Below are 22,491 nucleotides of genomic sequence, written 5' to 3' on the forward strand. Positions count from 1 at the left end.
GACATGGTGTGCTTTGCAGGTACCACAGAGCGAGTGATTTGACCGCAGCACTGACATGGTGTGCTTTGCAGGTACCACAGAGCGAGTGATTTGACCGCAGCACTGACATGGTGTGCTTTGCAGGTACCACAGAGCGAGTGATTTGACCGCAGCACTGACATGGTGTGCTTTGTAGGTACCACAGAGCGAGTGATTTGACCGCAGCTCTGACATGGTGTGCTTTGCAGGTACCACAGAGCGAGTGATTTGACCGCAGCTCTGACATGGTGTGCTTTGCAGGTACCACAGAGCGAGTGATTTGACCGCAGCACTGACATGGTGTGCTTTGCAGGTACCACAGAGCGAGTGATTTGACCGCAGCTCTGACATGGTGTGCTTTGCAGGTACCACAAAGCGAGTGATTTGACCGCAGCTCTGACATGGTGTGCTTTGCAGGTACCACAAAGCGAGTGATTTGACCGCAGCACTGACATGGTGTGCTTTGCAGGTACCACAGAGCGCGTGTGCCTCATCCAGGGCACAGTGGAAGCTCTTAATGCCGTTCATGGCTTCATTGCCGACAAGATTCGGGAGATGCCCCAGAATGTGGCCAAAACGGAACCTGTCAGCATCCTGCAGCCCCAGACCACCGTCAACCCCGACCGCATCAAGCAGGTGAGCCCTCACCTGGAACTCCGGGGCCGTTACCACTGGGACAGAAGCACGACAGTCCACATGGCCTGTGACACCATGCATGCCTGGTCACTTTATTCTGGAGTTAATGGAGGGTCAAATTTTGACTTTTCAACCTTCAGCGTCATTAATTCCCCAGACTGAAACCAGAATTTGAAATGGTGTGGAAATGGATGGATAAGAAATTGCTTAAAGTCTCATCAGAAGCTTGTCATGTTGTAGACAAGGCTACTGCACCTTATCTTGCTTTTTGATGATACAAATTCTGACCTGCCAGTTAAAAAGGATTTTTATCGTTTGTGTGTGTGTGTTTGAGAGAGGTGATTCTTGTTTTAATGCATTTTAAATTTCTGATGAGTTCTCTTACTCAGCGGGAACAGTATGTTATTGTGGGAGGTAAGTGGTCTGCCTGATGCTTCATCAGATGGCTCTCACAGTGCACTTGGGTACTTCCCACAGCAGTTAGAGGCTCTCTTTATGCTCCCTGAGTATTACGCCTTAATGTGGTAAGAGTAGCCATTTTGTTTCTCCATTGGAATACAGGTATGGCACCAGAGTCCATGATCAGATTAGCAGTGTCTACATGCAGTTTGTTCAATACATGTTTAGTAAATTGGTCTTTGTTCATAGTGGCTTATAAAAGTATCGACATTGTAGCTGCATTACATTTAGTGCTGGGTATCATTTGAGTACTAAAACATTTAAAAAGGTGCCGGGGCTTAAATGCTGCCTGAACTGGTACTTTTTTAAGAAATAAAGCACGAAATGAACAACTTCAATTTGAACAATACATTAACTTCATGCCTTAAATATATAAATACACCTAAATATGAAAATATAGCTTTAGTCCTTTGATCTGTGTAGCTACTAGCTGACGGTGGGCATCTGCTGACATCAGAGCAAGTGTAACGTTAGCTTGCGATGACACGTGAGGTACAGTGATGCTTCTGTTGCCTGAGCCCTAGAGGGAAAATATTTCAGTCCATAGCTCAGGCTTGTATGGTCCAGGACATACTGACCATATAGGAACCGGTGCCATATTGGCACTGGGTTTTGGTACCTAACCCTAATTAGAATAAAGATTTTACTGTGCTGTTTACCATGTTTACAATCAGTTAAGTACAAACATCCTCTACTCAGTATATCAAGGATAACTATTGGTGCTTTTCCACTGGAGTACAGGAACCGACCGGCACCCGAGCCGTACCGCAGAGAGAGGTCAGTTTCAGCACGGTTCCAGCTGGCTTCGGTTCTCCGCTGCAGATGGGTCGGCTCGACAAAGACATCGTTGAGTTTGGAGAGTGATAGTGACACAGAACTGACGAGACGCTTATTTACTGTTCACACAGTGAAGCTTGTGATTTCGAACCCCTGTTTCCAAAAAAATTGGGACACTGTAAAATGTAGATAAAAACGGAATGCAATTATTTTCAAATCATATAAACCCACATTTAATTTAAAATAAAACAAAGACAACATATCACATGTTGAAACAGAGAAATATTATTGTTTTGTTGAATATGATGCCAGCAACATGTCTCAAAAAAGTTGGGACAGGGATATATTTACCACTGTGTTGCATTGCCTTTTCTTTAACGAGGCTCTGTAAATATTTGGGAACTGAGGAGACCAGTCACTGCAGTTTTGAAAGTGAAATGTTGTCCCATTCTTGCCTGATACAGCATTTCAGCTGCTCAACAGTTTGGGCTCTCTGTCGTATTTCTCGTTTCCTGATGCAGCAAATGTTTTCAGTGGTTGAAAGGTCTGGACTGCAGGCAGGCCAGTCTAACACCCAGACTCTCCTACTACAGAGCCATGCTCTGAATAAGATGTTGTCTGGATGGCAGCATATGTTGCTCCAAAACCTGTATATATCATTCAGCATTAATGGTGCCTTCCCAGATGTGCAAGCTACCCAAGCCATGGGCACTAGTGCACTCCCATTCCATCACGGATGCTGGCTTTTGAACTGTCCTCTGGTAACAAGCTGGATGGTCCCTCTTCTCTTTAGCTCGGAGGACGCAGCATCCATGATTTTCAAAAAGAGTTTGAAATTTTGATTCATCAGACCACAGGATTGTTTTCCATTTTGATGAGTCAATCTTAAATGAGCTCAAACCCAGAAAATTTGGTGGCGTTTCTGGATCATGTTTAGATTTGGTTTCTTCTTTGCATGGTAGAGTTTCAGCCTGCATTTGTGGATGCAGTGACGAGCTGTATTCACAGACACTGGTTTTCGTAAGTGTTTCTGAGCCCATACTGTGATCTTGTCTGTTTTTAATGCAGTGCCGCTTGAGGACCTGAAGATCACAGCTGTCCAATATTGGTTTTCGCCTTGCCCCTTGTGCACAGAGATTTCTCTGGATTCTCTGAATCTTTTAATGTTATTAGATACTGTAGATGATGGAATTCCCAAATTCTTTGCAATATTATGCTGAGGAATGTTGTTCTTAATTGAGTGGTGCACCTCTCCCTATTCTCACTGCACAAAGATTTTTACACTCAGTCATCTTCCTGACCTGTTGCCAGTTTACCTAATTAGTCGTGATATATTCAATCCGGTGTTTTGTTTTAGCTTTGCACAATTTTTCCAGTGTTTTGTCACACTGTCTCAACACTTTTGAATATGCTGCTGGCATCAAATTTAAATGGAGCTCTGGAAAAATTTAAGAGACCCCAGCAATTTTTTTTTGTTTCACTCATTTCTCAATTTATGGGTATGTTTCTGTGTAAAATATACATTTTCTTTGCAAACTCCTGCCTGGCTCTTCCCTGTTTCTCATTAACGAAGGGCTTCCTCCTTGCTTTATGGGTCTTCAGTCCTGCTTCTATGAGTCCATTATGAATTTCCTAGCGATGCACTTCATACCACTTAATGTTTCCCATTCCCTTTGAAGGTCACTTGAGGTCATCCTTCGATTTATGAGGGACTCTTGGATAAGTTGACAGTCATCCCTGGCATTATAAAGTTTCTTCTGCCCTCTACCTGGCTGGTTTCTGGTCGTTCCCAGTGTCTCCTGTTTCACCTGGTTCTTGTGTACTGCGGTCTTAGAAACTTTGAGCCTGGAAGCAACCTGCCGCTCAGTGTAGCCGCCTGCCAGCAGAACCAGAAGTAAACCAGGATTTAATAATGCAGTTTTTAAAAAATATAAAGTGGTCTTGTGATTTTTTCCAGAGCTGTATTTATTAAACAATAAAATTTCTCAGTTTCAACATTTGACATGTTGTCTGTTCTGTTTTCAGTTAAATACAGGTTTATATGATTTGCTAATCATTGCATCCATTTTTATTTACATTTTACAGTGTCCCGACTTTTTTGGAAACGGGGTTGTACTTTGTGCGATTAATGTTATTTTTTTAATGTGTGCTAGGTCTCACATGTCTGTGTGAATCGCCATGTTACGCAACTATCAAATGCTAGTGGAATTAGCATTGGCTTGTGTAAATTTGCATTATGAATCCATTACTTTCAGCTATTCTATAGTACGTTTTTTTAAGTAGGAGGTTGGAAAGTTTCAAGTTCTGAGTTTTCAGGAATGCACCTCAATGCGTGATGCTAATGAGTTATATATAGACGACGTATATCGTCTGCGTCTTCCTTCTGATAATCCAGGCGCAGAGCAGCGCTATCCCTCGCCTTCGGTCACGCTTTCGGACCTGCTAGTAAGTGTGATTACGGCTCGGCTGTGGCACGGTTCTTGGTGCCTGTGGAAAAGCTCCACGTGACATTTCACCTAACAAAAGTAGTAAAAGGGCAATATACAGGTACTGTCTAGTAGGGTTTATTGGCATCCAAGTATCCAGTTATGGCAGGTTAATCGGCTGGATATGATGTATCGTAGTATATCGAAATTCCTGCTGAGGTGGGTTTACAGTTGTGAACCTTGTTTGGTGTGAAGCATGTTCACCAGCTCGACTCCAAGATCAGTGTACCGGTAATACTGCAGTGTGTTTGACATGATGTTCATCAGTTCTTCCTTTAACAAACCAACAAACAAATAAATAGAATGGAAATTAATACAATGACCGGTTGAATCTATGGTTATTTATTTTTTTAAAAGGCTGTCAAAGATAATTGTGCTTGTTGGCGATAAGTACAGTCTTGGTAAATGGTTAATGATACGTAGGTAGGGCAGGTGCAGAAGATGGCAAAGAACTACATAAAAATGTGCAATAGTAAATACAGATGAGGTCACACTACGCAAACGTTTTTTTATGTCTCTTCCTGTATGTCCGCGTGTTTTATAGTCATTGTGTTTACACATCATAGTGTTACACCGTTACACTCCTGTCCATGAGGATGGCAGGTGTGCAAAGACAAAATCAGCCTCACCCCCCCGATGGAGCGCCGAGCTGATTAAAGCAGCACGACCCATTATCAGTTAATGTTTTTTTTATTTTTTATGTATGGTATATGTGTGGAATTAGAACATAAACACAAGTGTTTAGAGATAATTACAGCGTGATTTCCGTTAGTATAAGTTCATCTCTGTACAGGCTAAAAAAACAGCAGGCAATGCAAAAAGGCTGCAGTCTGTATAGGAAAAGCCAAATGTTACTTACTGTATGAAGCATTTAGTTAAAATGTGCTCTAAACAAAGTTGCTTGATACACTTATAAGCGTAGCTTCTGTGTTTCAGTTCTTCGAGGAAGTGTGCAGTTGTAATAAAAAAGCTATTCTGTCCCCCCCAATGTTTCTCTGTATTTAATAAATGAACAGAACAATAAGTAACATCCTGATCTCTGACATGAAGGAGTGATGACGTAAAAATCTTCATCTGAGATATTGAGGAGAACAAGTGGAATCTCCCATCTCTAAGCCCCCCTGTGACTTGCGTAGGTTTAGTCTTGCAGCTGGACAGGAGCTCTGGTCTCCCAGTTTGAGGTGGCGAGATCAACAAAGAGTATTGTCCATCTCTAGGTCTTCATTTTCATGCCAGATTCCCATTGCCATAAATTGAGCCATCGTTTTTGACGTAGGCCTTGGTGATCATTCTTAAAAACTGTTAGACATACACCGATCAGCCATAACATTAAAACCACTGACAGGTGACGTGAATAACATTGATTTTCTCATTACAGTGGCAAGGTGCCATTATATATTAGGCAAGAAAACTGCCAGTTGATGTTGATGTGGTGGAAGTAGGAGAAATGGGCAAGTCTAAGGATCTGAGCAAGTTTGACACGGGCCCAATTGTGATGGCTAGAGGCATCTCCAAAACGGCAGGTTTTGTGTGGTGGTCCTGGTGTGCAGTGGTAAGTACCTACCAACAGTGGTCCATGAAACACCAGCTGGTGAACCGGTGATGGAGTCATGGTGCCCAACTCATTAATGCAAGCGGGGAGCGATGGCTAGCCCGGCTGGTCCAGTTCTGCAGTAGAGTCACTGAAGCACAAATTACTGATACAGTTAATGCCAGCTGTGATACAATGTGTCGGAACACACGATGTTTGTTTGCATATAGGGCTGCGTAGCTGCAGATCGGTCAGTGCGCCCATGCTGACCCCTGTCCACAGCTGAAAGCACCTACAATGGGCACGTGAGCGTCAGAACTGGACCGTGGACCAATGGAAAACAGAGGTCTGGTCTGATGAGTAATGTTTTCTGTTACATCATGTGGACAGCCAGGTGCCTGTGCACTATTTACCTCAACAGTGTCTGGCCGTAGAACTTGCCTATCAGTCCATCTCCAACCGGAAACCCACCTCCTTCCAGAATCCAGGAAATGCTGTATTGTACGGAAATCACATCGTTGAATATGAATGGGGACAAAATTAGTGACCTGTTGCGGTGCTCAATCAAATCGATGTGGAGTGGTTCGCAGTGTTGTCCCGTATTTTCACACATGACGAACATAAGAACCACATTCAAATCATGTTTCTTTATAAGCCGTGTTTGACAAGCTGTAGTACACTACAGCTCTAGAAATGACACACATACGAAGGCAAGGTTTTCAGTGATGGGTTTAAGGCAGTGAGGTGGTCAGTATGCCTGTGAAAAGCTTTGTCCAAATCACCACTTCACCAGCATTGTAAAAAGGCAGGCGTTTGTTTTTCAACTGGGTGGCCTGGGGGTTTATTGGGGAAAGTGGGTCTTTATGTCTTAAAACAAATCTGTAATGAGCTGAGACGGGGGTGCTCAGTTCTTTGATGAATAGAAGACTAGTTGCGTAGACATTCTTTATTGATTAATATAGAGCTTAGTTGACTTACTGATATTTTTGTAAGATCCTCATCCTTCACCACAAATACTACTTATTTGGTCATATATGAATCAGAACGATCAATGCAGTTTTGCTTAATGATGTTTTGTGATGAATGTGTGTGAATGCAGTGTTGGCAGTAAAGCTACATCCTTTTATTGCTAAAAGCTGCAAAATGACATTTTGATGTAAAAATAATAATCAGGACAAAAACAATATGGATCAGCTATCATTGCTTGTAGTAGTAGTTTTAATAATAATAATAATAATAATAATAATAATATTGGATTCAATGTTATTCCCTTAACATTCAGATTCAAATGAATGTTATTCAATGTCTTATGGTTCACAAAAACAAGTATGGTGATCTTGTTTAATGACAGAAGAAAGAAAATAATTGTTCACCCTGGACACTGCAGTGTAAATTTCTCAACATGCGTGGGATTTTTTCATTTTATAATTTTTTGCAATACCCCTCCAGGACAGTAGAAGGCAATAATGGTTGTAATTCCACATTCATGTGGATGTTACTTTCATAAATGCAACCTACCTAAATATTGTTACAAACCAAGTGCACCCTTTCATGGCAACGGTCTTCCCTGATAGCAGTGGCCTCTTTCAGCAGGATAATGCACCCTGCCGCACTGCATGGTGGGACGTGCTGGACAAACACGTCCAGATCCCTGGAGGCCCCGTCTCACAACTTACAGGTCTTGAAAGATCTGCTGCTGATGTCTTGGTGCCTGATACCACAAGACACCATATCTTGTGGAGTCCATGCCTCAGTGGGTCAGAGCTGTTCTCGCAGCACGAGGGGGACCTACACAATATTAGGCAGGTGGGTTCACTGCTATGGCTGATCGGTGTATCTTAATAGGAAAGGCGGACAGTTTCCCTGTAGTGATACTATGGCAGTTTATTTAATGTAGTGTAAAAATGATACAACAGACGCATCAGCACGTCAGCTGCTGTTTGAGTCCTAGATGTGTGGTCCTTGTTCCCATAAACATGTAATGTGTTTCATTTCCCCACATGCAGATTGAGAATCTTAGTTAAGTGATTTTATGGCCAAAAGTTGTTGTGTTTTACATTAGCGCACTAAAAAGAAGCAGAAACCCTGAGTATAAGAAACGCAAGACTTTCAAAATGAGCTATTAGTTAAGTTCTCCCCAAACGAGCTTGATGGGCCGAATGACCCCCTCTCGTTTGTAAATTTCTTATGTTCTTAAAATCTGGGTTGCAGATTGGATTTATCTTCTAGTAATTTTTTTCTTTTATTGAACCAGCTGCTTCTGTTACAGAAATGTAATGCATGAGCCATGCATTATGTGATAAAGGTTTAGTTTTTTCTCCCCCCAGATATATTTGTAATCACTATAGTCTCTTGCAGCACCAAATCCTCAAAATGTCATAATTCAAGGGGTTTTCCCCCACACTTATACGCATGCTGAGTCAAATGCGGAAAACATCCCTTCATATTTCCTTTCACTGTAAAACGGATTAATCTGAGAATAGCCCGTATGGTTTCTTTTGGTCCTTGATTGTATTCAGTGGTCTGGCTCTGGTCCTGAGGTATGATACATAAAGGCTTTGCAAAGACTGTCTCCTTTTCCTTCCAGTTTCAGTGTTACTTATAGGCAAATGGGATCTTGAGCTGTGACCTCAGTCTGGGTTCAAGGAATTAGAATTAAAAATGATTTAAGCTTATCGTGAGTCACAGTGGACTCCATTACTGAATCTCATTTTTTCTCCTTTGATTTTCTGGTGAAAGGATCACAACATGCCAAAATGTCATATCTCCAGTTCAGGTATGAACCACTGCATGTCTGCCCTTCCCTCTTCCCATCTCTCTTCCGTTTAATGACCCCATGAGGAATGTTTTATTTTCAACCCTTTTGGAAGACACGTTTCCCAAACCTAACGCTCCTTAGAAAACCCTAAAAGTCGCTAAAGAAGACTTTGACCAGTCTTCCAGAGAACCTTTGAAAATTTGGAAAACTTTCTGGGCCGTTTTGTTCAAAATTGAATTACTCATCACTATCTGGGTTTTTTTGCCCAAATAGGTTAAAACATATTGGCGTGTTGGCTGCTTAACTACTATGCAACATTTTCTAGAAGAGTATAGTCAGTCTAGCTTTCCTCATGTATAATATGGATAATGAGTAGTTTCTTCCTCTCAATATTGTGAAATGGTATACCGATCGTTATTTTCTTTTTCATTGATTTAAAAAAAGGGTCCACATGCAGATTGTGTTGGCCAGATTGTTGGTAAACCCAAAACCTCAGTAGGTACCCGTATTCCCCGTACTTAAACTATACCCCAAAATCACAATGTACCCTGACCCTCGGTGTACCCCAAACCTCAGTAGGTACCCGTATTCCCCGTACTTAAACTATAACCCAAAATCACAATGTACCCTGACCCTCGGTGTACCCCAAGCCTCAGTAGGTACCCGTATTCCCCGTATTTAAACTATACCCCAAAATCACAATGTACCCAGAACCCTCGGTGTACCCCAAACCTCAGTAGGTACCCGTATTCCCCGTATTTAAACTATACCCCAAAATCACAATGTATCCCGACCCTCGGTGTACCCCAAACCTCAGTAGGTACCCGTATTCCCCGTATTTAAACTATACCCCAAAATCACAATATACCCTGACCCTCGGTGTACCCCAAACCTCGGTAGGTACCCGTATTTAAACTATACCCCAAAATCACAATGTACCCTGACCCTCGGTGTGCCCCAAACCTCAGTAGGTACCCGAATTCCCCGTACTTAAACTATACCCCAAAATCACAATGTACCCTGACCCTCGGTGTACCCCAAACCTCAGTAGGTACCCGTATTCCCTGTATTTAAACTATACCCCAAAATCACAATGTACCCTGACCCTCGGTGTACCCCAAACCTCAGTAGGTACCTGTATTCCCCGTATTTAAACTATACCCCAAAATCACAATGTACCCTGACCCTCGGTGTACCCCAAACCTGCTGGCTGTAGCTGTTTTTGGAACCACTGAGGTTGTTGATCCACTACCTCTCTGCACCTGCACCTGACCAGGCCTTGCCTACTGAACGTCACAAACCTGAACATCTCACCTGGCCTTGCCTGCTCCACTGAACGTAACACAGGACGCACAGCACGAGGCTCAACACAGTTTTATACAGACTTTTCTCCTCCCTCTGCGCCTGTCCTACTTTGGTATGTTCGTACTTATTGTTGTTAAAAAGGAATTCATCATAGTCCATCCATAGCGAGACATCTGAAACCGTAATTTCCTGGAGTTAAAAGCCACTTCAGTAGTTCCCCAGCAAACGTCTTGACAGTCACAGTCAATGCTAAGTGTAATGAGAATAGGGTCACATGAAAACCCCAACAATTGTACAGCGAATAATCCTCTTATTGAAGCATAATTTGCTCATGTAACTCCTCACTTTAGCCTGCTACCTTTTATACAAACATGCGCGTAGAACAGGCATGTCAGTGTGTCTGAAGAGTGGGCAATTGAACTACCATGTTCTGATTCTGAGACCTTTTTAGAGGAAGCACCATATGAATGCTTATTGGGATTTGTATGGAATCAAAGGGTTGACCCTTGTCTCCATCTGCCATACAGTTTTCAGGTGCGTTTGTGCATTGTGAACATGGCTAGCAGCTGACCCTGTGCAGAGCAGGATGTAGACACACATGCACATTGCTTCATGTCACCATCACAGTTCACCGTCATTACATTCTTTGGCAAACTTCTAATTGCCTTTAGAGTGTGGTCTGATCATTGTTAATAAGTGACCGTATGCCTTGAATATTACATTAAAGAAGAACTTTAATCTTTTGAGTTAATTGTACATCTCTCTGATATGTGAGTGTGCAGCGTTGAATGTGTTTCGCTCACTGGTTGGTGATTTGTGCTCAACTGCTTTGTTCCCAGACATTGCCATCCTCCCCAACTACCACCAAGCCCTCTCCATCTGATCACATGACCACCTCCAGGGCCAACCAGGTACAGTATCATCCTTTCATCCCAGCCATGTCCTCCTGCCACCAGTTCGTTCAGACGAGGGAGTGCGGTTGTCTTCTGGGGGACGACAGCTGAAGACCACAGACATAGGTGTTATGGTGTCCCGGCTTTTGGTGGATCTAACCTTATTCAATTATGGGACTGCTTATGGAACATAAATCCTATTATATTATGGGGCTTCAGAAATGGGATTTGAATTTTTTTTTACTGAAGACTATAAAATGAAGTCCCCAAGGTTCTGTGCTTAATCTGAGTTTGTATTATGTTTGAAAGTTGGAGTGTACACATTTTCCCAGAAGCCTTTAAACGTGTATAGGCGTTCTTTGCAAGAGTGGCTTAGGAATGTGGTTGTATGCATGATTTGTGTGGTTGTACATACAAGGTTTCTTTCGCACGTGTGTGATGATTCTTAATGTTTGAAGGGAGCATTTTTTTTTGTTGCTGCAGTATGACTCAAGAGCCGTGCCTTTACTGGCCAGCAGTGAGAGCTTCCACCATTAACCGGCACACTTTCTGGGCCTCTGTCCGACGCGTCGTCGCATTTACTGCGCTTCCATTACTTGCCGTTTCCCACAGTCCTGCTTTGGTGACAGATGGAGAATTACTGCAGACTTTGCAACACAGAAGACTTTAGCCTGTGGACATAGTTTTTTCCAGCCTTTTTTCTTTTTGATTACATTTTTTTTCCAGCTTTTCTGGAAGTTAAAAATATCTTCTGGAATAACGACGTCTAGCCTTCTAGTTAGTAATAAGTAGACTGTTTAATTAAACTGTTCAGCTTTACTGAAATTTGCCAAAGAAAAACAAATTCTACAGGGAGTATGGCAGTATGGAAGTACTTCTGTTACTTTGTAACCAGATTGTTTCATCTAATTGTGAGGTTTATTAAAGTATGTTTTTAAATAATACATCAGTGGCATATGTGACAGCTTGCACAATAGCCAATTAAACTGTCGTTGATATTTTGTTAGTTGTACGGAAATCAGATCTGCAGCGGTAGCATGTTGCTCTCTGTAATGATGTCTCTGCAGGCAGTCATTCCCGTGCTCTCAAAGATTCGCCACTGAAGCCGAGATCCGTCACAACAAACGACCCCCTTTTCACAGTTCCTTCCTCTTGCCAAGACTCACCATTGAAGCTCCTTTATAGATAACTTTCTTCAGAGTTCTTTTTGAATCTGGTGTTTCATTCAGAGTAGCCTAACAGTACTGAAGTTATGCTCTCTGAATTATTACTGATAGATTACAGAGAGTCGGGACAGAAGAATGCTGATTACATTGTTGTATTTTCAGGATGTTTGAAATCACGCAGTGAGTTATTGTCGGACTGTTGGCTCCAACCTGCTCGGAAGCAGATGATGATTGACTCTGTGCTTCCAGCTCTCTTACTCGTCACCCAGTCCTCTTCTGGCACTGCTCCTCTCTCCTGCTGTTCACAACTAGCAACTGATAATTACTTCTGCTTGTCAAGAAATCATGTTGCGTGAGTTCTGGTCAAGAACTCTTATCTTCCTCACGTGACCAAAAGGGGATGGAGTGTGTTTCTTCCACTGTAGTAATGCTTTCAGTACTGCAAACCTTTTCAATCTCAAAAACAATCCAAATGTAGTTAGTATCGGGTTAATGTCATTGTCAGACCAAACTAAAATTGCAAGCAAGTTAGTTAATATGGCAAGGGGCCTGAATTGTTTGTCGTCCTTTCACATGAGTATGGTCTAAATGAAAATACAGAATTGCTCGTTGAGTCATGGTTTAACTCATAATTTATCTTCCTGCCTTCTGCTATTTTAACAGGCCTTCCTGTGACAGGGTCTCTGCCTAAGGCCCTAGGGTAGTAGAATTTTATTTTCTCTCTGAAAGCTGCACAAATGGTACCTGCCGTCCCTTTTGCAAAGCCATTAATTTGTATTAAATGCTTAAAATAAATCTCTAGTACTGAGGTATGAAACAAAAACGTTATTTTTTATAACTTTTTAAATTCCACGAGAACCTTCAAGAAGCTATGGTCTCACTTGCCAGTCGTTTATTTGGTTTGTCCTTCTCCATCTTCGCAGGTAAAAATAATAGTCCCCAACAGCACAGCGGGGCTGATTATTGGCAAGGGCGGGGCCACTGTGAAGGCTATAATGGAGCAGTCGGGAGCCTGGGTGCAGCTCTCCCAGAAGCCCGACGGGATCAACCTTCAGGAGAGGGTAGTGACCGTGAGCGGTGAGCCCGAGCAGAACCGAAAAGCTGTGGAACTCATCATTCAGAAGATCCAAGAGGACCCTCAGAGCGGCAGCTGCCTCAACATCAGCTATGCTAATGTGACAGGGCCCGTCGCCAATTCCAACCCTACCGGCTCCCCCTACGCCAACACTGCTGAGGTCCTGCCCACGGCCGCCGCCGCCGCGGGTCTCTTGGGACACGCCAATCTGGCGGGGGTGGCGGCTTTTCCCGCCGTGCTGTCGGGGTTCACGGGGAACGATCTGGTGGCCATCACCTCGGCGCTCAATACTTTAGCCAGCTACGGGTACAACCTCAACACCCTGGGGCTGGGTCTAAGCCAGGCGGCAGCTACCGGGGCTCTGGCCGCAGCGGCCGCGAGTGCCAACCCAGCGGCAGCAGCGGCAGCAAACCTGCTGGCCACCTATGCGAGTGAGGCCTCGGCCAGCGCGGGCTCCACGGGCGGCTCCGCAGGCACATTCGCGTTAGGTAGCTTGGCAGCTGCCACTGCTGCCACCAATGGATACTTTGGCGCTGCGGCTCCACTCGCGGCCAGTGCCATCCTGGCCACCGATAAGACCACGGACGGCTCCAAGGACGTGGTGGAAATCGCTGTGCCGGAAAACCTGGTAGGTGCGATATTAGGAAAAGGCGGGAAAACGCTAGTAGAATACCAGGAATTGACTGGTGCAAGAATACAGATCTCCAAAAAAGGGGAGTTCGTGCCCGGCACAAGGAATCGCAAGGTAACGATAACCGGATCGCCAGCCGCCACGCAGGCCGCGCAGTATTTGATAACGCAGCGAATCACATATGAGCAAGGGGTTCGAGCTGCCAACCCACAGAAAGTGGGTTAACACCTCGATTTACTCCGTAAGATCTCACTTTATCGTTTCACAGAAGGATGTACTGTATTTTGAAGTAAAATTATGTTGTTTTTTTTGTTCTCTTGTTTGTCTTTTCTTTTAATATATAATATGCAAATGAATGAAATTATGTTTAAGATGTGTACATGTAAATAATGTGTTTTATCAGGAAGAACTTTTCTTGGTATGTTTTAGTTCTCTAATTGGCTTGTGTATATTTGTATATTGTTTCTAGTGTGAGAAGATCTTAGCCTGCCAGTTTACCAGCATTATTGTAGTTTTAAAAGAAAAACAACAACTGAATGTACAGGGATATGCGTGTAGTTTTCAGTATTAGTTAGAACTAGGAGTCAAGCATACATGAACTGCTGTTAGGTGGGGTGTGGCTGGGCTCGCGTCCGGAAAAGAGCGCGGCCAAGCTCTGTCGAAGCAGTCTTACTTCTTACATAAGGACGTAGAGAAGTAGGAGACGACCTTCTAGGATTAAGTAACAAAAAAGCAATATAGTTGCAAAAAGCACTGTAAAATATTTTAAGGTTAAAACTGTGGATTATTGTATTTGGTAAGTTTACAAATCAGCAAAAGCACCAGTTTCCCTCTGAAATAGACCATTGGGGAACGCTGCCTGGCCAGGGACCCCCACTCCCTCCCCCTCCAACTTCTGCTAACGGCCATCTGTAAGGAAGGCCTCTACGATTGTACCCCCCACCCCAACTGCCCTCGCTATCAAAGGAACTGCTGGTGTTCCTCCCTGGCCAAGGACCCTGCCATTACTCCATGAGCACCCTCAACGTTCAGACAGATCGCTGTTGATGCAGTGGATCGGGGATTTTATAAGGGAGAAAATGTGAAAGTGCCAACAAAAACGACATTTTTTAATTAAGTGCACGCTCGGTGATGCGTGTTGCATTTTAAGAGCTTCTATTTGGATATATATAATTTGTCAACACTAGAAACATTAGTATTCGTGAATGTAGACTTTACTGTGAAGCTACCTGTGATGTTAGCCGTCTGCCCCATAGAGAGGGGCTCGCAAGCATGGCGCCCCAGCCCCGTGCCGTCGATGCTACTCCGTAACCTGCATGTACGTGGAGCAGTTTTATGTCACCGAAACCACAGAGTATTTTCCTGCATGCTTTTTAAAAAAAAAAAAGAAAAGAAAACAAAGAAGCGATAAAAGAGGCAGTTTATTTCGAAAAAGTGCTAGCTAGTGGGTGAGACCCTCACTCTTGAAATAGGTCATTTTTTCAGTCTGCCTTCTCGCCCCACCTCAACCTGAGCTCCCTCTTTCTGTTCCCGAGTGCTTACCTGTCCCGGCCATTGACTCCACCTGTCTCACCTGAGTTTGCCTGCTCTCTGAGCACTTGTGGAGTTGCCCCACGCCTGCTGTCCTTCATGATGTGCATGCAGTCTTAAATTCAATGGACAAAACAATCAAACAAACAAAAAAAAATCATCTGGATCATCCGGTTGAAAAATTGAATTTTAAACCAAGAATTCCTTCCATCTCAACTTCAGCCCATTGATTCCGTCCATCCAGACAGCTCTTCCTGTGCAGCCAGTCAAAGAACAGCTCTGCTACCCGGCTCGTCCAGCCTCTTTCTGAACTGTGATCTGTCTTCATGAACTGTCCCTTTTGTTCATTGAACTATATGGACTCCTCATTTCATATTGATTTGCTGTGCAGTTTCCGTTTGGACATAGAGACAGCCTGAAAAGATAACCTGCCTTTCCCTTGTCTTCTCCCTTCACTCCTAAGAAGTCCTCTCTGTCAAACTGTAAGTGTAGTCCAATTTTCCTTTTAAACATTGGAACTGTTGTTTCATCTAGACGTTGTTTTTCTTAAAGTCTCTAATACGTATTTTAGAGTTATTTTTAAGGGGAATGATTTGCTTGTTAATGAAAGAGAAAAAAAAAAGCTGTAGTAAAAACTGTGTTACTTGGTAATGACTATCGTCAACAATTCTGTAGCTGTGCAAGTTTTGACAAATAGTGTATATCGTGAAAATCAGTGGTTAGCTTTGCGGCTATTATATTTACTCATTTTATCATTATAAATGTGCTTAGTTCATCATGTAGCGTCACTTGTCTCCCGTCTCATTTTTTCCTTGCATGCCACAAGTCTCAGTTCATTTATAATACATTAACAATAAATGATACCTCAAAGTCTCCCACCGCTGCTGTTGGTCAACACTGAAACAGCTCATTGGGGCCATTAAGAGGTAACCATTGCATTGTCTGGTTTAAGGAAAACAAATATCTTTTCAGTATATATATATTTTTTTTATAAAAAAAAAAAAAGGTGACTTCCAGCCTGAGATTTAAGTGACCATTGACACGGAATCAGTTTGTGTCGCTTCTATCACCATCTTGCTCAGATAAGTAAAAGGAGCTGCTTGTGTGAGCGACAAAGGGATTCCTGACATGTTAAAGGTTGAGGTAAATGACCAGGACAAGGAAAGGGACTTGTTAGCGTTTAACTCTTTCATGTGTATGTGAAGGGGACCGATATGTCGGGGGGGGTGGCTTCGTGGCAGTGAATCAGGCCGTCCGTAGAGCACGCTTGGGTGGGTGCGGCTAGCCGTTAGCAGTGTGACTGCCGCAGACAGGAGGAACACTTGTGCGTGCCGTCCAGCCTCGTGAGTGGCAGCTGTGCAGTGGCCTGCTTTGCTGTAGAAGGCTGGGAGAGCAGCGAAACAGAATTACCTCAGTCCTGCAGCATTGTGTGTCTCTTAATGCATTCTGTTTCGGGGTCACTTTCAATCAATATTTCATTTACTTACTGAGATTGAATGGGTGCTCTGAGACAGTGCTGTTTATCACACAGATTGAACACCTCATTCCAGATTCCAAATTTCTCCTACAATGTAGAGAGCTGTCCTTTCAGCACCAAGAAATGACAATTAGTGCTATTTCCTCGGCCTCATGTCAGGGCGTTCGTTCAGCTGCACCACACACATCCTATCAGCTCCTTCATGCGCTGTTGACATTCTTTGATACCACACCTAATGGTGATGATTTAGAGCCTGTCTCCCCTCACCTGAGCGCGTCCCCCCCCTCCCCCCCCCCACCTTTCCAACCCCCATATACTGGTTGTGGGATCCATTTCTCTCATTAAACCAAAGACAGAAAACAAAGAGTACTTTCTAACCTTTAGTGACTCATTAAGATTCATTGCTCACAACAGGTCTAAGCTCTTTTTTTCTGCTTATCGATTCAAACCTCTCATTGCATCTATAACAGCTGAGAGAATACATAGAACACGCCCCCTGTATGCAGGGCTGGGGCTCCTGATTGGTCTGTCAGAGTCAGGTGCTTCTGAGGTCCCAGCCTCGTGTTAGTAACCTTAGTGTCTCACTTTCTATGAAAGTGCTGTTTGATTAATGTTTACGTTGCGTTTGTAAACAGTGTTCTAGGGAAACTGCTCAACTTACAGAGATTTGTTTTCATTTTATTTTGTGTACAACTTCAAATGTATACAGTATATTTTTCTACTGATAATAAAAAATATGAAAGCCTAAAGATGGAAGCTTTAGTGATTTAACAGTGCATCGATTACTGCAGCAGTTTGATTGACCAGAACAAAACCCATATCATACTTTTATTGAAATTTGGCTAGTTCTATATTTTTCTCAACAGTTAATGGCCAGGAAGCTGAGTCTATTAAAACAAATCATCTTGGCAGATGGGTTATATCTCATCATTGAGATTATTTAACATAAGAAGTTTCACTGGAGAACCAATGGGCTTGAAGCTGTTGAGTTTGATTTTTAAACTTCAAACTTCAAAGTTAATCATTTTGCTCAAATATGAAACATGTTTGTTTTAGCTGGCAGCTAAATTTACTTCAGCACTGAATGCTTTTAATCCTGGGTAATAATCCTGCAAGGACTCACACCAAAAGAGTCGTCTTTGAGAATCTAATCTAATCCATGTGGTACCTGAAGTGAGGCATGTTTACGGAGAGAGACTGGAACTCTGCATACAAACAGGTGTTACCACTTCCTTGGCTGTTCTACACTGATTCTGGACTACCGAGGCTCTGTTAAGGGTTACATGACCCCAACCCAAGCCGACTTGACTGGACACATCTCCGGGTATTCTTTTCTGTTTGCAGCGTGGAATTCATCTGTTTCTAGTTGGAATCACCATAATTTGTAGTCTGAACCAAGTCAGGCATTTTTGAAACATTGTGTGATTAGAGAACCTGGGCTCTCATTGCTCTCCTCTTTTACTGTTGAGACTCCTGGTCCTAGAAGAGACACACCACATCCATAATTGCCCCGTCCCCTTGCAAAGCTCACCTTTAAACTAAGGCCCTTTGATGTGGCATGGAATCTGAAGGAAGAGGAGGAATCTTCAAAAAAAAGTACACCCTTATTGCTCTAAGTTTCAATTCGCGTCCACTTCAGGAGACTTAAAGGATATGGAAAATTCCCCTAAAGAGCCAATTTGGAGAATCCACTTCTGCTGTTTCCCGCTAGCCACGTTATCGAAGTGCTCCGCAAAACGAATGTGGTATGCTATGGTGTCCTGAAATATTATCCTTCTTGTACGTTTTTGGAAATATCAATGCTAAATGGTACTTCTGCAATGTAGCAAACTAATTTCTGTTACTGGATAATCAGTTTTGATTTTTTTTTTAAATTTATTTTATTTATTAATTATGAACATGCTTTAAATTGTTGATATTACCATGGTCATTCAGTAGTTTTCTATCATCTTGTATACTGATTTTATTTTGTTTGTTCATTCCATTGTAGTGTTGTTTAAAAAAAAAAATATTTAGGGAACATTATCTTCTATGAATATTGCACTAACAAAGACCATAGCAGTTTGCTGCTCACTAGTGATGAGAGAGTCATACCCAGCCGATGTTTCCTTTTCATATTGCTGCCGGTGAGTGTCTGTGTTTGTTGTGTCACTGCTGTTTGTGTCGAACACATACATATGTGGCCTGTTATTAATAACTGTGTGTGGCCTATTTATTAACATTTTGTATTCCATTTTAATTTTGCAGTAAGAACGTGAATGATAAGTGTATTGCAGTCAAACAATAAAGCCTTCTTATAGCAACACCTCATTTCCTTTATGTTTCGGCCTGTTGCAGAGTCGCCCGCCTCATTGTGGTGTTGAAAGCCATGTTTCTTTGAGTGCCACATTTCCCACGGAGTCCCCTGTATAATCATTCTGAGCATGCTGCTCATTTTCAGGGATTTTTGCAGACAATTGCAAATGAGGTCATTTGAACTCTGTTCTAATTTATGTGCCATAATAATTTTCAAGGTATAAGAGTTCTTTTTCAGTCTGTGTTAATCCAGTTGCCCGATATAATAGGAGCTGTGATATTACGGCTCTTCATTACCATTTCGAGTGCGAATAGAGATTCTGTCATCAATACAGAAGCTGAAAGCTTTGACAGGTGAGCACTGTCACAAAGTCAGAGAACGTAATGACTTCCCCTTTATAACCAAAGTGCATTTGGGGTCCTATTACTGCAGCAGTTCTTGTTAGCAGGCTTTTCCAATGTGTGCCAAAAACTGGTAGGATAGAACTTGAACTGTACTTTTTTCCAAGAAAGTATGTGAGGTAATAGAATTGTATTACCACACTTCTTGCCTTAAGCACACAGGTATTTGTGGTAAATAATTCCATAGCTTTTTGTAGATTCTGCAGTGGACATGTAATTTCTGTAAAATCACTTGATTGTTGATTGTTTAATCAGTTCATATGTTTTTTTCCCCCCTGTAAACTGTATCACTGAACTGTGGTTAGATTAAAAATTCTCCAGTAATTACATTTAAAGTATTTTTGTACTGAACAAATATTTTCTGATGGGAAACAAACTTGCATCACTGGAAAAAAAAAATAAAAGATCTCAATGAGACTGTACTGTACTTGGGTTAAGTTCCGTAATCCAGTATATTGCAGAATTGTTATGTATGATAGAGGAAAGATCCCCATCTTATCTGGGTGTTTGAAGTTCCTTCATAAACTCTGCTGTCTATTAACTACCCCCCACATCTACTGGCCAGGGTTACTTCGCAGGTCACGTGGGGAGAGAAGCAGCAGCACTGGTTGGAGTGTGACATCACCAAGATCCACTGATATGAAGGTATGACCTGCGTTTGCTAATACAAAAAAAGAAAACAGTGTAAGATGGAATCCAGGACAGGATCATCACTTTCTGCAAACAAGAAGCATCTGCCAAGGACCCAGGCACTCTGTTGCTACAAGGCAGGTACTGGGGAGAAGAAAAAAAAATCAGTTTTAAGGTGTAAAGGTCCAGTTTTCATTTGATGAGCTTCTCCACAGGGATCTGTGTTGGCACATTTCTGGGGTCTATTGGTATTCCCATTTGGTCATGGCTGACTGAAATAGCTTTTTTTTCTTTATTTTCTGAAGCAATGACTGTTGCAAACTATCAATCTAAACAACACAGAACTACTTCAAAGACCAAAGTGGTGAATGAATACTAGTGATTATAGTTTGCCTTTAAGTCGTTTTTAATCATTTGTATACCAGTGAGTTTAGGCAGGTTTGGTCCCGCATCACAGGCCCAGCGCTCCCGATGAGAACTAACTTGAAGTCTACTGACCGAGAAGCAGCTGACATGGTGAAATAATGTTCAGCTGAATGGTGCTCAGTTTAAAAAATGTAAGTGTGCATGGTTTCCATGGAGACTGGCTTTGCGCATAGCAGACTGCAAGGCATGAACGTATCGGTGACACCTATGAAACACAAAGAGGAACATTTGCCAGGCCCAGAGAGTAGGACGTCAATCTCGATATTTACCTCAGCATGGAACAGTGGATCAATGGGAAGCTTCCCCACCCCCCCCCCCCCCCTTTCTTCCCCCCTGGGGTTGGGAAATTAGTTCTCACCTGTGTGTGTGTGAGAGAGAGCGAACGAGAAAAAAATTTTGGTTATGTGCTTTCATTTATGTGATTTAAAATGAATAGTTGTAATTGCATGTCCCAAATTGCATTCTGAAAGCCCCATGACCGCTGCTCCTTGGGGTGGATCCTGTCCTGGATTGTGCTGGAAATGCTTATTGGATGGGTAAATATTTTTTAATACTAAGAAGTTGATTATATGAAACTACATAAAATTGTGGTTTTGGTTATGCACTTTCAATTATGTGGCGTAAAGTAAATTGGTTGTAATTGAGTGTCTTTTTAAATAGTCAGTGCGGGAAGTAAAATGGACGAGAAATAATGCACCCAAACCAGCCAGCCGTTATGGAATATGCCTGTTTTTATGAATGGCATTTACAGAAGAACGGGGTGATGAGGAAGACCACAGGTATGTGAATATGAATGATGAAGAGCAGGCATTCAGGAAAAGTAGCAGGACCCCCCTGCAATGAGAGAGCCTAGATGTACAGTAAGAGAGCCCAGCTGTACAGGAAGAGAGCCCAGCTGTACAGGAAGAGAGCCCAGCTGTACAGGAAGAGAGCCTAGCTGTACAGGAAGGCCTGTTTTCCTGCTTTGTTGCTACGATTAAAAGATACTTAATAACATATCCTGGTCTGGAGTGTGTGAGGAAATTCATTTGAAGAATTTGCGTAATCTCATATCACTGATTAAAATTCCTCTATTAGGACGAGCCATCTGGGCCTGCTTTCTAAGCGTAATGCTTTGTGGAATTACAAGGCAAAATGAGTTTCACCTCCGTAATAGGCTTACTAGCAGAAACCAGATTCCAGGCGATGACTCTGTCTGTGATTACCTCAGTTTGTAATCTGCAGAAGAGCTCGTCTATCTCTCTCCGCTGAATGACGGCTGATTTCATTAGCTGGCCAGTAATCCTGTTTTCTCTCAGTTGTTGGCTGTGTTTTAAAGCCCGATATCCAAAGCATCCTCACACTAGGCTGCATCACCCCAAACCACGAATCCTGGGCCCATCCTTTAAGGACACCTTTTAAAATGCAAATGAAGATGTTTCTTATTAAGCAAAGAGCTTGTCTGTGTGACTGCTTAGTAGGAAACCGGTATAAGCTGCTTCAGTCCCTGTGTCTTTGGTGTGCTGTGTGCATAAAACAGCCGTATGCGTTACCATGGCAACAGGAATAGTAAGTGGTAGTTTTCCCAATAGAAACATTATCTAATGGCAGACAATTGTAGTGAGCGGTGTTTCCATCCAATACTTTGTTTCAAACTTCCATGTAATATGTGACAAATGTCATTAACGGGCACCTTATGTCCCCTGAGGCCAAAATGTCATAGGAAAGCAGCGTATGTAAGTGTACCGTACTGGTAACCAGTATAAGTAATGCTGGGTTAATTGCATTGCTGTGTCATGGTGGACCTCTGCAGTGCTGAGCCACACACAGTAGGATGACCAGTAGTGACCTTTGTCCTTAACTCAGGGGTCATGGTTGAGGTCACCGCAAACAGATCTCATGTTCCTCCTGTGGACCAGCAGTCTTGCTGTTGGACACTGAAATCACAGATGCTGCTGCTTTTCTGCTCACGCTCGTAAGACGCTATGTTGTCATCTGTAACAATACTTGCGTTATA

General features: G+C 42.7%; 1 protein-coding gene across 20 annotated transcripts in view; it reads left to right on the forward strand.

Moving 5' to 3' along the window:
• Window positions 1–16,053, forward strand: part of LOC111856227 (RNA-binding protein Nova-1) — a 46,363-nt gene extending 30,310 nt beyond the window's left edge. For 18 of the 20 annotated variants that reach the window (XM_023836013.2, XM_072699089.1, XM_023836001.2 and 15 more), the window contains 3 exons: window positions 488–654; window positions 10,810–10,881; window positions 12,953–16,053. In XM_023836013.2, coding sequence (XP_023691781.1) covers window positions 488–654; window positions 10,810–10,881; window positions 12,953–13,960 — 1,247 coding nt within the window. In that variant the 3' untranslated portion in view covers window positions 13,961–16,053. Of the gene's footprint in view, window positions 1–487; window positions 655–7,138; window positions 7,714–8,646; window positions 8,684–10,809; window positions 10,882–12,952 lie in introns of those variants that run through there. The other 2 variants (XM_023836014.2, XM_072699099.1) reach the window with 2 other exon arrangements.
• The last annotated feature ends 6,438 nt before the right edge of the window (window positions 16,054–22,491 follow it).

Source organism: Paramormyrops kingsleyae, chromosome 14 (assembly GCF_048594095.1).
Source record: "Paramormyrops kingsleyae isolate MSU_618 chromosome 14, PKINGS_0.4, whole genome shotgun sequence".
Lineage (NCBI taxonomy): Eukaryota > Metazoa > Chordata > Actinopteri > Osteoglossiformes > Mormyridae > Paramormyrops > Paramormyrops kingsleyae.